The sequence below is a fragment of the Amblyomma mixtum genome, chromosome 3 (genome assembly GCF_055824585.1).
Source record: "Amblyomma mixtum isolate Tamu chromosome 3, ASM5582458v1, whole genome shotgun sequence".
In the NCBI taxonomy this organism is placed as follows: domain Eukaryota; kingdom Metazoa; phylum Arthropoda; class Arachnida; order Ixodida; family Ixodidae; genus Amblyomma; species Amblyomma mixtum.
In genome coordinates, this window is record NC_143014.1 from 179339425 (window position 1) to 179354256 (window position 14832).

The window sequence follows — 14832 nt, forward strand, 5'->3', positions numbered from 1 at the left end:
AGTGCTCAACGTGTAGAACGTGTAGAACGTGTACTATTGTAATATTGTACTTGTTTTGTATTTGGACCCCTCACTAGCCGTAAAGGCTATGGGTCCAAACAACAGTTTGTGTACTGTTTCTAAGAATCAATAAAGAAAAAATTCAAAAAAAAAACGTGGAATTGTGTGAAATAAGACAGCAGCTAACACGGTGAACGCACAAAGTAGGGGACTACTTGACGCATCACGGAGGAAAAAGCTCTCCCGTTCTACGTCAAAAATTACATCTCGCCCTATGAGTGCCCGAAAACGGACGTCCGGGAAAATATGCAATGGCTTTTTTTTTGGGGGGGGGGGGCGACCGCCCCCCCCCCCCCCCCCCCCCCTTAGGACCGCCACTGGTCGTGACGCAATTTCCAATTTCCATGTCCGGCGATGGCTGGCCTTAGCCGGTTGACCCTTCACTTCAGTCTTCTTAGCACTTCTAGGTAAAAAGCGTCATTTACTGTCTGTCCCTCAGGTACAAATTCGAAGTAGACCACCCCCTTTGCGTCAAAGAAAACGATGAGCATGGCTTTCACTCTGGATTTGCTCATTCGAGCCTTTTTTGGACCAGATGATGTCGGAGTGTGCCACTGAGAACTTTGCCGCTTTGTTTCTGGGTCGTATTCGAATATTCAAGTTTCGTCTCCCGTGATTACGTTGTCCAGAAAGCCGGGGTCTTCCGCAACGCGTTGCAGAAGGTCTTCGCAAGCACACCCTCGCATCTGGTTTTGCTCGCCTATCAAGACCTTCGGAACGAGCTAAGCGCAGATCTCTCGCGTCCACAAATTTTCAGTGATAATGCTGTGCACTGTCATCTTATCAATGCCAATTTCACCTGCGACCATTCGCACACTTAGACGACGGTCTGAATTCAGCACTTCACGCACACGTTCCACGTTGTCGTCTGTTCTTGACGTCGCCAGCCGTCCAGCGTGGGGCTCGTCCTCTACGCGCTCTTGGCCAAGAGCTTGTGCCACTTAAAAACTGCAGTTTGTGACATGTTGTTATTCTTGAACACTCAATGAATCATGCCCAACATCTCCATGCCTGAGTTCCCAAGTCCAACACAAAATCTAATGGCGCACCGCTGTTCAATCGTTCGCTCCACTTTGCGCTTGCACCCAGTCACTGGACAGGGGACCACTAAAAACACGTTCTAGCCTGAACGAACTCTCGCAGGCGACTGACGCTTGGCGGGTCTTGAAGGTCACACCGCCACCACTGCACATGCGTTGTGCGAGCGCGCTGCGACGTACACTCACGTCAGGAAAAAAATTGTTCCCGATACTTTTTATACAAACCCTGTAAATGAATGCAGCAGTACGACCGCATCAAGTTAACACCAGGCTAAGAGTAATCCACCTGTGTCATATGGTCGCTCTATGCCTTCCATGAAAGACTCTTAAGAGGACCGTTCTATATCGCTGCGATTTTTATAGATCGGTTACAAATCAGAGATGCATTTAACTTTCGAACTTATGAACATATATTTGCTGTATTTTAACTAAGGACATGTCACACAGAGCGAACAGTACCTCATGAATTGCCATTATCGGCTGCGAATAGGAAATGCGGGCCTATATTGTCACCGACAAACGGTTGAAGATCACAGCCCAGGTTTAATAAGTCGAGATCGGCGTTCCAGACGGCAGGGAGCTCGAGCGAGGAAGAAGACACTAGAACCATTTTTTTTACCTACACTGGCTACTATAGTGAACAGAATACTATACTGGCTACACTAGAGCTCGAGCGAGGAAGAAGACACTAGAACCATTTTTTTTTTACCTACACTGGCTACACTAGAGCTCGAGCGAGGAAGAAGACACTAGAACCATTTTTTTTTACCTACACTGGCTACTATAGTGAACTAGAATACTATACTGGCTACACTAGAGCTCGAGCGAGGAAGAAGACACTAGAACCATTTTTTTACCTACACTGGCTGCACTAGAGCTCGAGCGAGGAAGAAGAAGACACTAGAACCATTTTTTTATCTACACTAGTGTAGCCAGTGTAGGTAAAAAAGATGGCCCTTATTGTTCGAGCACCTCGAATGCCCAAGGCATGGCAAGTTGCAGATAAAGCAGTTCGGCCGCGGTACGGCGCCACTGATTGGTTCGTACGGTGGCATTGCTCCCCCCCTCGGAAGGGCACCGACTCGGTGCCGCGGCAATGAGAAGCACAAAGAGAAGGGACGCCACATGTTTCCAGCGGCAGGTGTAGACACGTCTGAAGCGCTAGCGGGCGTGGTACGGCTTCATCCGTGAGACATGGACGACTTCGGAGGTCGGCCGTCTAGAGGAGCGAACTGTTCCTTGGGGAAGAACTTCATAGTTCACCTCACTGACTTGGCGGAGTACTTCGTAGGGGCCGAAATATCGGCGAATAAGCTTTTCGGAGCGCCCACGCATGCGGATTGGGCTCCAAACCCAGACTTGTTCACCGGGCTGGTAACTAACAGCTCTGTGGCGGAGGTTATAGCGGCGAGCGTCGTGGGTTTGCTGGTGTCATATGCGCTGTCGAGCGAGTTGGCGGGCGGCCTCGGCGTGACGAACGAAGTGATCAGCACCCATAATAGATGAGGGGGTACTAGTTGCGTCCAGCATGGTTGCGTCCAACATTGCGTCCAGCATGGTTGTGGCTTCGCGACCATGCACTAAACGAAATGGAGTGAAGCGCGTCGTTTCTTGTAGAGCAGTATTATAGGCGAATGTTACGTAAGGAAGTATGGCGTCCCAGTTCCGGTGGTCTGCGTCAACATACATGGAAATCATGTCGGCTATCATCTTGTTGAGCCGTTCGGTAAGTCCGTTCGTTCGAGGGTGGTAAGCGGTTGTTTTGCGATGACTTGTGCCGCCAAGGCGCATAACCTCCTGCGTAAGGGCCGAGGTGAACGCTGTTCCCCTGTCAGTTACAACGATGATCGGTGCACCGTGACGAAGCACAATGTTTTGAACGAAAAAGTTCGCAATTTCGTCAGCGGTACCACGAGGGAGAGCTTTAGTTTCACAGTACCGGCTGAGGTAGTCGGTGGCGACCACAATGTAGCGGTTACACAGCGAGGACTCTGGAAATGGGCCGAGTAAGTCCATGCCGACTTGGTGGAAGGGGACATGTGGCGGATCAATAGGCTGCAGTAGTCCGGCTGCTTAGTCGGTGGCGCCTTGCGACGTTGGCACTCGCGGCAAGTTCTGACGTAACGCTGTATAACTGCAGCAACCCTGGGCCAGTAGTACTTTTGGCGTATCCGCGCCAAAGTGCGGAAAAAACCCAGGTGACCAGAAGATGGGTCATCATGGCACGCCTGCAGGACTTCGTCGCGCAAGGCCGCAGGTACGACGAGCAGATAGACATCTTCCGTCGGATGGTAGTTTTTCTTATACAGAACGCCATCGCGCAAACAGTACGACGACAGTCCACATGAGAAGATTCGCGGTGGTGACTCAGCGTTTCCTTCAAGATACTAATGAGAGGCCGTAGTTTACTGTCGTCTCTTTGGTGTTGAGTGAGGACGGACGTGGAGATGGCGCCAAGAAAAACAAAATCGGTGTTGAGATCAGCTCGGTTGTCCTCAACAGGAGTACAAGACAGACAGTCAGCATCACTGTGCTTCCTACCGGACTTAAAAACTATGGTGACGTCGAACTCTTGGAGCCGAAGGCTCCAGCGTGCAAGCCGCCCGGAGGGATCTTTGAGGTTCGCCAGCGAGCACAGCGAATGGTGATCACTGACGACTCTAAAAGGGCGGCCGTATAAGTACGGGCGAAATTTGGTCACTGCCCAAGCAATTGCCAGGCATTCTTTTTCAGTGGTGGAATAGTTCGCCTCCGAGCGTGACAAGGTGCGGCTTGCGTATGCGATTACGCGTTCGAGACCATCCTGCCGCTGCACAAGGACCGCACCGAGGCCCATGCATGTTGCTGGCGTCTCTGTGCAGTTCAGTGTCGGCTGACTCGTCGAAGTGGCCAAGGATAGGCGTACTTCGGAGACGAGTGCAGAGATCTTCGAAGGCCTGTTGTTGCTCCTGGCCCCAGAAGAACGGTTCGGCATCTTTCGTGAGGCGGATGAGGGGCTCAGCGATCTGGGAGAAGTTCCGCACAAAACGCCGATAATAGGCGCAGATACCGAGAAGCGGCGCACACTTCGCTTAACGGTGGGCATGGGAAAAGCAGCGACGGCAGCTGTATTATCGGGGTCAGGGCTAACTCCCTTAGTGCTCACGATGTGGCCCAGAAACTTCAACTCCTGGAAAGCGAAGTGACACTTTTCGGGCTTGAGGGAAAGACCGGCCGAACGAATTGCGGCGAACACGGCGCGCAGGCGCCTCAGGTGTTCTTCGAACGTGGCGGAGAAGATGACAACGTCATCTAGGTACACGAGGCAGGACTGCCATTTTAGGTCGGCAAGCACGGTGTCCATCATCCGCTGGAAGGTGGCAGGAGCCCTGCACAGTCCGAAAGGGAGCACCGGGAATTCGTACAGACACTCCGGTGTAATAAAGGCGGTCTTTTCCCGGTCGCGTTCGTCCACCTCGATTTGCCAATAGCCACTGCGTAAATCCAGCGAGGAGAAGTATGTGGCGTGGCGTAGCCGGTCCAGGGAGTCATCAATGCGTGGCAGAGGATAAACGTCTTTTCTGGTGACTTTGTTTAGACGCCTGTAATCAACACAGAACCGTAGGGTTCCATCCTTCTTCGCCGCAAGAACAACAGGCGATGCCCACGGGCTCGTCGACGGCTGTATCACGTCGTCCTGGAGCATTTCTTGAACTTGTCGGCGAATGGCGTCACGTTCCTTCGAAGAGACCCGATAAGGCGGCTGGCATAACGGTCGCTGGTTTGCGTCAACTATAATGCGGTTCTTTGTGAGCGGAGTCTGCCTAACCTTGGAGGTCGAGGCAAAACAGTCGCGGAAAGATTCGATAATGCTCTCCAGGCAGCGTTTCTGATTAGACGGGAGGTTCGGGTTCACGTCGGTCTTTATGGGAGTGGTCGGCGCCTCCAATGATGCCGGGATTTCGGACAACGCGTGTTTACCCGCGAATTCACAATGTTCTTCGAAATACGCAATAGCTGTTTTTCCAGGCAAAACACTGAGGTTCAGAGCTAAAATTGGTCACCAAAAGTTCGGTTCGCCCACTGTTCAATTCAATAATTCCGCGAGCTACAAACACTTGCCGACCCAGGAGCAGCGAGATGTTGGTTTCAGCGATGCCACGAGTGCTGGGGCTGTTATCGCACTCTACGTTAACAAACGTGCTGGCTCTTGACGGGATCAACACCTGGTCGTCACAGACGCACAACTTGGCCCTGCGTGGCACGGTGTCGTCGTCGACAGGGCCTTGGGTGAAAAACGACACGATTAGCTCCTGAAGTCCAAACCGAGTATGAGGTCCTTGGAGCACTCGGGTAATACAGCAAAGCAACCAGGGAAAGTAACACCGCGGATCTTGATTAGCGAAGTGCAGACACCAAGCGGAGTTACGACATGGCCACCAGCTGTCCGGATCTGCGGCCCAGACCAAGGGGTTAGACCCTTCCTTAGGGCCGTGGCTAACCGACTGCTCATTACAGAAAAATCGGCGCCAGTATCAACGAGTGCGGTAACATCATCGTTGTCGGCGGATACCGGAATTTCGGCGGAAACCAGTCGGTCGCAGCGCGTCGGTGAGGTCGTCGGGTCAGGTCGTCGTCGGTCGGAGCGTCGCGGCGAATCTTCGGGTGGAGGTCTTGACACGTTCCAGTAGCGGCGGCCCTACGCCCGGAGGACGCCGTCTTCAGTTTTCCCGATGTGGGGACGCACCTCTGAACTGGCCAGAGGATGACGGGCGGCCGGGCGAAGGAAACCACCTTGGGGATGGCGATTGGGACTGGAGTCGCTGCGAGGTCGAGGACTGCACATTATCAGCCAGGTACAGCTCGATATCCAGTGGTCGTTCACCGTAGCGCGGTCGAGGTGCGTCAGGTGAAAAGCCCCTTAAACCCATTCTGCGGTAGGGTCAGTGACGGAGGATATGGCCGGGCTCCCCGCAGTGGTAACAGGCGGCCGATTATTTGGCGTACGCCACACGTGCGCTTTGCTCATGGGGGGCCTGGACTCCTGCGGCACGGAGGGTACTGCTGCGGTTGGGTACTGCAGAGATGGCACTGGCACAGGAGCGACAGGGGAAAAGGCTTATGTCGCTGACCCAGGACTCCGTAGTGCGTCGCTGTACGTCATAACGGAGGGCGCCGGGTGCGGAGCTGGGGGCGGCTGCACAGCTCGTCGGATTTCGTCACGGGCCACGTCCGTTAGGGCAGCGGCAGTAGCCTGTGGAGCTTCAAAGCGAAGTTTCGCCAGTTCCTCGCGCACAAGGCTACTTACCAGCTCCCGAAGCTCCTCGGCGGGCAGCGACGTTGGTGTGTACGGGGAAGCGGCTGCTACAGTAGCCTGACATCCGTAGTGCGCGCCCCGTTCTTGCAGAGAGCGCTCGATACTCATGGCCTCCCTTGTAAAGTCGGCCACTGTTCTTGGCGGGTCACGGACAAGTCCGGCAAACAACTGCTCTTTTACGCCGCGCATTAAGTGGCGTACTTTCTTGGCTTCCGGCATAGCAGGGTCGGCCCGATTGAACAGTCGCGTCATGTCTTCGATGAACATCGCGACGCTCTCGTTCGACTGCTGTGATCTCGACTGCAGGGCGACCTCAGCCCTCTTTTCTTTCGCTGGTGGTGAATGTCGCAAGCAGCTCTCGACGAAAAACCTCCCAGGTGGTAAAGGAAGCTTCGTGATTCTCGAACCATGTTTTGGCCGAGTCCTGCAGCGCAAAGTAGACGTTGCGCAATTTGCGCTCGCTGTCACACTCATTGAACCCCGCCATTCGGTCAAAGCTGGCCAACCAGTCTTCGACGTCCTCGAACCGGTCCCCGTGGAATGGTGGCGGTGACCGAGGTGCGTGAAGGACGACTGGCTGGGCATTCTCGGAATGGTGAGTTGTCTGGCTACCCACGGTGGATGTCATGGCTCTTACCGCTCTTACCGCTCTTACCGGCGCTGTCAATTAACCGAACTCCGGTTGTAGGCCTCGCAGACGGCGGCTCGCTTTGTGGACGGGTGTTGTGTCCACGCGAGGAGAACAGGCGTCCGGAGTGTCCTCGCAGTCCGAGTACATGGGACGCAACCCAGCACCTCCACCAAATATGTCACCGACAAACGGTTGAAGAGCACAGCCCAGGTTTAATGAGACGAGATCGGTGTTCCAGACGGCAGGGAGCTCGAGCGAGGAAGAAGAAGACAATGTTCGAGCACCTCGAATGCCCAAAGCATGGCAAGTTGCAGATAAAACAGTTCGGCCGCGGTACGGCGCCACTGATTGGTTCGTACGGTGGCAATATCATGACGGCTGCATTACCACCAAGAAGTGCGTATCCACATCATTCATCCTGATCTGTGCTCAGATTTCAGCCGAAACGTCCCTGATATTCCATTGACGTGCAACTGGAGATATAGGGGCTGAACCTTGATATCTGCCCATGATTTCCTGACAGTGGGGAATTGTGGTCGCCGACGGTCTGGCTGGCACTAAGTTGGTCAAAGCAATTCTCTGTCACCAAGCAAGACAGTGGGAGACACGAGGAAAAGGACCCTGGAAAAAGCAAATAAAAGTGAAGGGCTTTGGTAAAGAGCTACATGATATGCCAGTGCAATAATAAGCAATTTCGAATATCAGCAGGTTCAATTAAAGTTAATACTCGGCAATTACAAAAAAAATAACACCTATCCCATTACCGCGAACAGGTGCAAAGTGCGAATTATGTGCGTACAACTTACAGCAGCTACATAAGAAAACAGAATTACTGACGATGTCGTCAATACACTCGCACCAAAGCTCCCACAGCTGTTCTTTTATAGCATAGCTGTCCAACGTGCAAATTCTTAAGAGCTGCACATTAATTACCACCAGCTGGGACATTCAGCGTAACCGTGATTTCCACCTCAACGATGGGCTATCCATTACTGCTCCGAACATCGCTTTGCTTTCGTAACGCTCACCAGTTACAACTGGCGATGGTGCACCATCTGGAGACATGCTTCATTCAAGCAAACAGCTTGTGGGAATCCTGGCTTTCCGCCGTTGCTTTTGCGCGGCTGTGCCGGCTTCCCGCGTTGTTTCTCCTCTTTCCCTTGCTCCCGCCTCAGGCGGTGGAGAGGCGGCTAAGTGACTAATCACTGTCATTTGGCCACAGCTCCGCCCCGGCTCCCCAACGGCCTTTGCCATTGGTGCCTTTTGGCGGGATTTCGGGACCCGCTTGGGCGGCCGCGCACCGCGCGACCGTCCGAGCGGGGCCCAGGGAGAGATCCCTCCGAGACAGCGTAAGGTGCGTACGCTACTGTTTGTCCCTGCCGGCCTTTGCCGCTCGGACCAGTGCATATACTCGAGCTCGCCCGCACGTGTCCTCTGACCTGCAGCGGCTCGAGCCTGTCCAGCGGGGTCCAGCGACCTCCGACAGGCGTACCTTGCGTTTATTGCCCACTCTCTCTCGCAACCGGCCCAACGGTCGACACGAGAGGGAGATCACAGCACTGCCGCGGAGACATTCTCCTGCAGCGGTGTGCTAGCGGAGCGCATTGCTCGAGTCGCTTCGTGCGCGCAGCGGAGCCTTGCTCCTCGCGCGCCCCCGGGACGGGGTGACGATCGAGTGTGTGTGTACTGCTGAAGGACGACGTGAATAAACGTCTCCTTGGAGAACTTGGAGGCCTATTTCTTTGCGGCGAATCGCTCTCCTCCCAGCGGAGGTTGAGTGCGCCGCATCGGTGCCCCAGTGTGTGTGTGGTGACGGCTGATCGGGGCCCTTGGCTCGCGCGAAGCTCGAACCCGCGGTGGTTGGTGGCCTGTGTCCACGTAGAAACCCACAAGCTTCTAATAAATAATGCGTCGCAAGGAAGTTCAACACCAGTAAGTCGGACGTTTAGGCGTTGTTTGGCGGGGGAGTGGTCAACGTTGGTTCGAGGTCACATTTCCACACATTTAATGGGGGGTCTATCCTGGCCGTCAGACTTGCTGGCTGCATTATCAGAAGTCAGAAGACATGGCTGCTCTTGCAGACGGTATGCAAGCGTTCTCTTCACGCTACATTGTTGTCACTGGAATTTGATTGTATACCTAGATACTTCTCCGATTTCTTTTCCAATTTTTCCGGAGCTAATTTTACCAACCTTATTGTTCATGCTACTTGGAAAATCGATGCAGTTCTCGTGTTCCAATTGTGACCATATGATTCCTCCATGCACATACTCCCTGCTAAGCAATTCTTAACAAAAATTTTTTGTTTATCCATATCGTCTTTTTCATTGCCCCCCGACTGGCTAACAGCCAGAGTTGTGCCTGTGCATAAAAAGGAGGACCGCGCGTGTTTAGGCAATTACCGTCCGATTTCTTTGACGAGTACCTGTTGCAAACTAATCGAACACATTATCGCTAACCACATACTTGAAATATTAAACTCTAAAGGATGCTTGTCTCCATTTCAACACGGCTTCAGGAAAGGTTTTTCAACTGTCACGCGGTTGGTTACTGCTGTCCATAACTTTAGTTTCGTATTAGATAAATCTGGACAACTGGACATAATTTTTTTAGACTTCAGCAAAGCGTTTGATAAAGTTCCCCATAATAAACTTCTTGAAAAACTGAAATTAATAGGAGTGCCCTTGACCTTAGTAAACTGGATTGCTTCCTACCTACAAAATCGAACACAGTTTGTGGATATTGGTGGCATCTCTTCCACGTTACTACCAGTGACATCTGGCGTGCCCCAAGGAAGTGTACTAGGTCCACTGTTATTTTTAGTCTATGTAAACGACATTGTGTGTTCCGTTGATAGAAATGTTAAAATTGGTTTATTTGCCGATGACTGCATGCTGTACATCCCAATAAGTTCTGTGGCTGACCAGATATTATTGAATGATGCTTTCCGCGAAATTGTGGCCTGGTGTGACAGATCAGGAATGGTCCAATTCTGATAAGACTGTGGTTTTGTGCATGACAAGAAAGAAACAACCTATCCACTTTAGTTACTCTGCTTGCGGCACTACTATCTCGGAAGTAGAAAAATACAAATATTTAGGCGTTTTAATAAATTCACAGCTTAACTGGAGCGACCATATTGATTACATCTGTTCATCTGCGTTAAAAAAACTTGGATTTTTTAAACACAAGCTCAAAGGAGCACCCAGTCACGTTAAACTATTAGCATATAACTCTCTTATTCGGCCCAAACTTGAGTACACCAAAAAAGATATAGCAAAAATAGAAAACGTACAAAGGCGGGCTGTGCGCTTCATTTACAATAAATTCAAGAGAACTGATTCCACATCTGCTTTAATGGCATCCAACGAAATTAAACCTCTTCATATCAGACGGAAAATTGCTCGATTAATGTTTCTTCATTCACTCATCCAGGGAAAGTTTGGAATTTCTTCTTCACCTTATGTTACACCTTCGACTACACGAAAAACCCGTCACCAACATTCCCATGCCCTAACACCATATTTTGCAAAAACAAACTCGTTTAAATACCCTTACTTTCCGCGCACAATAAACGATTGGAATGCACTGCCCGAACAGATTGTATCAAGTGATAATTCTGAAAATAATCTTAGAAATGAATTCTTGTGTGCAGATTGATGTGCAATGTATTTTCTTTTAATTGTGTATTTACTCATTTGTGTCATGTGTAAACCTTTTGCCTATGTAATAACTTATGGCGTTTGTAATTGTGCCTTATCTGCCCTTCCTGCTTGGACCACATGAGGTCTGCAGTATTATGTAAATAAAATAAAAATAAAAACATGCTACGCCTGAAAACGCCCGCAACAAATGTTACAGAAAGGATGCTGCAAACAAAGCGACTCAAAATATCGTACAGCTGCGAGTGCAATAACGCCACTCAAAACCGCGTACATCTTCTGTGCAATGCGGATGCGCAACTCCAAAACTTACTGTTGGTCATGAAATCATCCTGCAGGATCGCCTCAATGCTCGGTCTTGCGTGTGGATTCGGGTCAAGCATCTTCCGGATAAGGGCTCGGGCTGCGGAGCTCACCGTATCAGGAAAACTGTAGACGTTATGTCTTGTCTTCCGCAAAATTTCCCGGCGCGTGGCTGCCTCAAACGCACAGCGTCCCACCAGCATGGTGAAGCTGCAGAGAACAAGTATACCTGTAGCCGACGACCCTGAGCTGTATTCACAAATCATGGTGGCTGTACATGCTCGTTTAGAACACACTCATTAAAGGCAGATCCAAAACACGCAACATTGTGGCCACGCAAGTTACGACACCGGAAAAGCCTATGGGAACATGAATTGATTTTATTTTTACTACACTGAAATTGCCCAAGCTTGTTCTTTACATGCGAAGTGGCGAGGGGGATCTCATATACGACTCTCCTATAGTATTTTGAAAATGTTTTTGGGGACGCGAAAGGTTTTTCTATTGCGAAGCCTTCCGCGTTTCTGATTGGTTGATGAGACTTGACAGTCGCGTATGCTCAGTGCAGATCGCATGACGAGGCACACGACTTGAACAGCACCTGTGAAGGTACTTTTTTCGAGGAACAATCGTTCAGAAAACGTCGGTTGCAATAATGCATAAACAAACGACGTGGTGCAATCTTGTGTGCTTACATCTGCAAATCAAACGAAGTTTTTTTTTTTTACCAACTGGCTCCCCGCGGCCATGCTGTGGCCTCTCTGCAGGTGACCACAGGACCGGGTCGCGAAGGAGTGCGGAATCAACCCTAGGCATACCTGTCGAAGGACGCAGGGCCCCGTGTGGCCATACTCAAGTATGCACTGGTCCGAACACATCCCAGTCCCAAGCTGCGGACGAGAACAGGAAGTGCACGCGACATGCGCTGTCTCGGAGTCTCTCTCCCTATACCTCGCTCCAGCGGCCGTAAGGTGCGCGCCTGGGAGAGCGGGGTCCGATATCCCACCACACTCCGTCCACTGGGCCACCGCAGCGAAGCGTTAGCCAATTGACAGTATTTAATTACTCAGTTATCCCTCTGTCCTTGATGCGGGAAAAAGGGAAAGAGGAGAGCGTAACAGAAAGCGTGGTGAAAGCCACCCAAAGGCAACGGCTGCCCCTCCCAATTCCCCACAAAGTGTGTCGGCCTCGGCAGCTTTGGGAGACGTGTCCATGCCTCTGACATTAGAAACGACGGCATAAATTACGGATATAGGTCCGGTGTCTCCATACGTGCCTGAACCGAGTTTGTGGGTATATTCGAAGCATATATCTGAGATGAACATGTTGTGCTGCCTTTTCTTTTGTTGCGTCGCCGGATCTTGATACGATGGGCACTCGTTACATTTTGCTCTTATTATTCTCCTACAAGAATGACTATATGGGCTGGTTGGTATGGATTCAGTCGAAGAGACGAGACGCACAACGAGGCGAGACGAACAACACAGCACAGCTCAGGCTGTGCTGTGGGTCTCGCCTTTCTGGTCCACCTGTGCGCGCTAGTGTCTATTCAAATGAAGGGTTTCAGCTTATTGAAGGTTATGAAGTCACATCTTCTAAAATTACGCCGTAGATGACGTTTGATGACTAATGGAGGGCTCACAGCACTGTAAAGTCCCCGAAAAATGCTAGGTCCAGGCGGAATTTTATGACGAGAGGGCGCCACTGCTGTTTTTACAGTGAAAGCTGTTATGCGGAGCCCGACCGTACAGAAGCCTCACGTCGCGCCGTATTGCATTCGCATTTCTACTAGTCATCCCTCCTATATAAGGCTCCCCAAACCAATGTAAAATCACCCAGATGGTAGCCGAGCTGTCATTAGTGCCTCGACACAGATGGGAGGCAGTGGGCCGCTGCCACTGTCGATTGTTGTGGCAGGACGGCATGGTTGCTTCTTGATTGCGTACGCACTCGCTTCCCGAAATCCGGAAACGGAACCTCGAGATCGAGATAATCAGTCAAGGACATCGAACATATAAGCACTTCCCTCCTCCCTCCTCCTGTAATTTCTGACAGAATAAAGTCGATGCAGCTTCAGTTCTGGTTGCGTCCCGGATTCGCAGCGGGATGACACTGCAGTGTTAAGTATTTATACTAGATACGTTGTGTGGCAAATTGTTGACTTACGAGCGTTCAGAGGAAATGCTCCGCTAGAGTCGAAACATTGGTGGTTTAGGAAAAGCTTTTTTCACCCAACATCGCTGTCTTTAGGAAAAGCCTTACGAAAATGTGAACGGCACTCCAAAGGGCTCAGATGAAAGGGTCTTCACTTGATGTTAATAATTATAAATATTTCAAGAAGGTGCAACGACTATACAAGTGTCTGTTCAGGCATGTGTACGCAAGTGCATGCCTTCGCCGAAAGATACTGGATAGCGTTGACAAACTGATAGCGTTTGCTGATCCATGAATCGCTTTCTTGCTGCTGCTGAAGAAAAAATATCGCTACTCAATGAGCGGAATCAACGACGGAGAATTTTGCGAGGGATGCAGGCGAGAAGAGACTGCAGCTCGATGTGGTTTATTATACAAGTGGGGGAGGACCATCTTTCGATTCTTTTCTCTTCTACTCCCTGCCTATAAGCAGGAGTGAACACGGTCTCAGTCTTCAGGCAATCAAGGACTGAGCAGCTTCTATAATGGATTAAACAGCTGCTAGAGTACATTTTCCCGTTTACTCCTGCTGTGCCGCTTCTTTGTTTTTTAAAGCGTAATGAGCAGAAACACCCCAATCGCTAAGCCGCTGCGGTGGGCCTATACTTTCCCATGAAAATGTCAACACTGGATGCTCACACCGCTTGGAATGACCGCCTCCCCCCTTTCAAAGAACTGAAATGTAAGAAAATCGCTGGCAGCGCAGAACACTCACAGTATACTGCCAACGGACCAGATATCCGCCGCGTAGCTGTATTTATCTTTGGCCAGAACCTCCGGTGGAATATACCCTAGAGTTCCGCACACGATGCTCTTCAGTCCACCCTCCTCATCAGCACGGATGGCGAGTCCAAAATCTGCAACTTTCAGCTCCATTTTTTCATTGAAGAGCAAGTTTTCCGGCTTCAGGTCTCGATGAAACACTTTCTGCTGCTTCAAGTACTGGAGGGCCGACAGAAGCTGGCGCAGAAAAGACCGCGCTTCTGTCTCTGTAAGCCTCTTGCGAGCCTTCAGCAGATCAGCAAGCGACTGAAAGACAAAGGCGCCATGATGTCAACCCAATGTAGCGAACTGACCGTGCTGGCATAACAAAAGTGAAGCCAGCGCAAAGCAAGATGAGGCATGCAGAACCATGCAGACGAACACGAGAAATATTTTGCGCTGCATTCTTCTGTTTTATAGGCCGCCGCGGTGGCTCAGTGGTTATGGTGCTCGGCTGCTTGACCCGAAAGACGCGTGTTCGATCCCGGCCGCGGCGGTCGAACTTCAATGGAGGCGAAATTCTAGAGGCCCGTGTGCTGTGCGATGTCAGTGCACGTTAAAGAACCCCAGGTGGTCGAAATTTCAGGAGCCCTTCACTACGGCGTCGCTCATAGCCTGAGTTGCTTTGGGACGTTAAACCCCATAAACCAACCAACCAATCTTCTGTTTTATAAAACCAACTTCACTAGGCCTTCAGTCCACCGGTATAGACATCTGAAGCTGTATAAATGCCGGCACCGTCAGCTGAAGTAGCAGGCTCAGGTAATTGAAAAAAAAAAAAATTGCTCGAGCCAAAGCAATACTTAATAGACGAGACCTCTTATACATATACTGTTCGGAAGGTGTTTCACCGTCTCCATCTGGCGTTATTGTGTGAATACAAGA

At 50.9% G+C, this 14832-nt stretch overlaps 1 protein-coding gene across 1 annotated transcript in view; it reads right to left on the reverse strand.

Moving 5' to 3' along the window:
- LOC149352867 (serine/threonine-protein kinase PLK1-like) overlaps positions 1 to 14832 on the reverse strand; it is a 47360-nt gene that overhangs the window by 14658 nt on the left and 17870 nt on the right. Inside the window, exons 4-5 of the mRNA XM_089575734.1 lie at positions 13901 to 14214; positions 11003 to 11202 (exon numbers count right to left, since the gene is read on the reverse strand). Coding sequence (XP_089431860.1) covers positions 11003 to 11202; positions 13901 to 14214 — 514 coding nt within the window. The remainder of the gene's footprint in view (positions 1 to 11002; positions 11203 to 13900; positions 14215 to 14832) is intronic.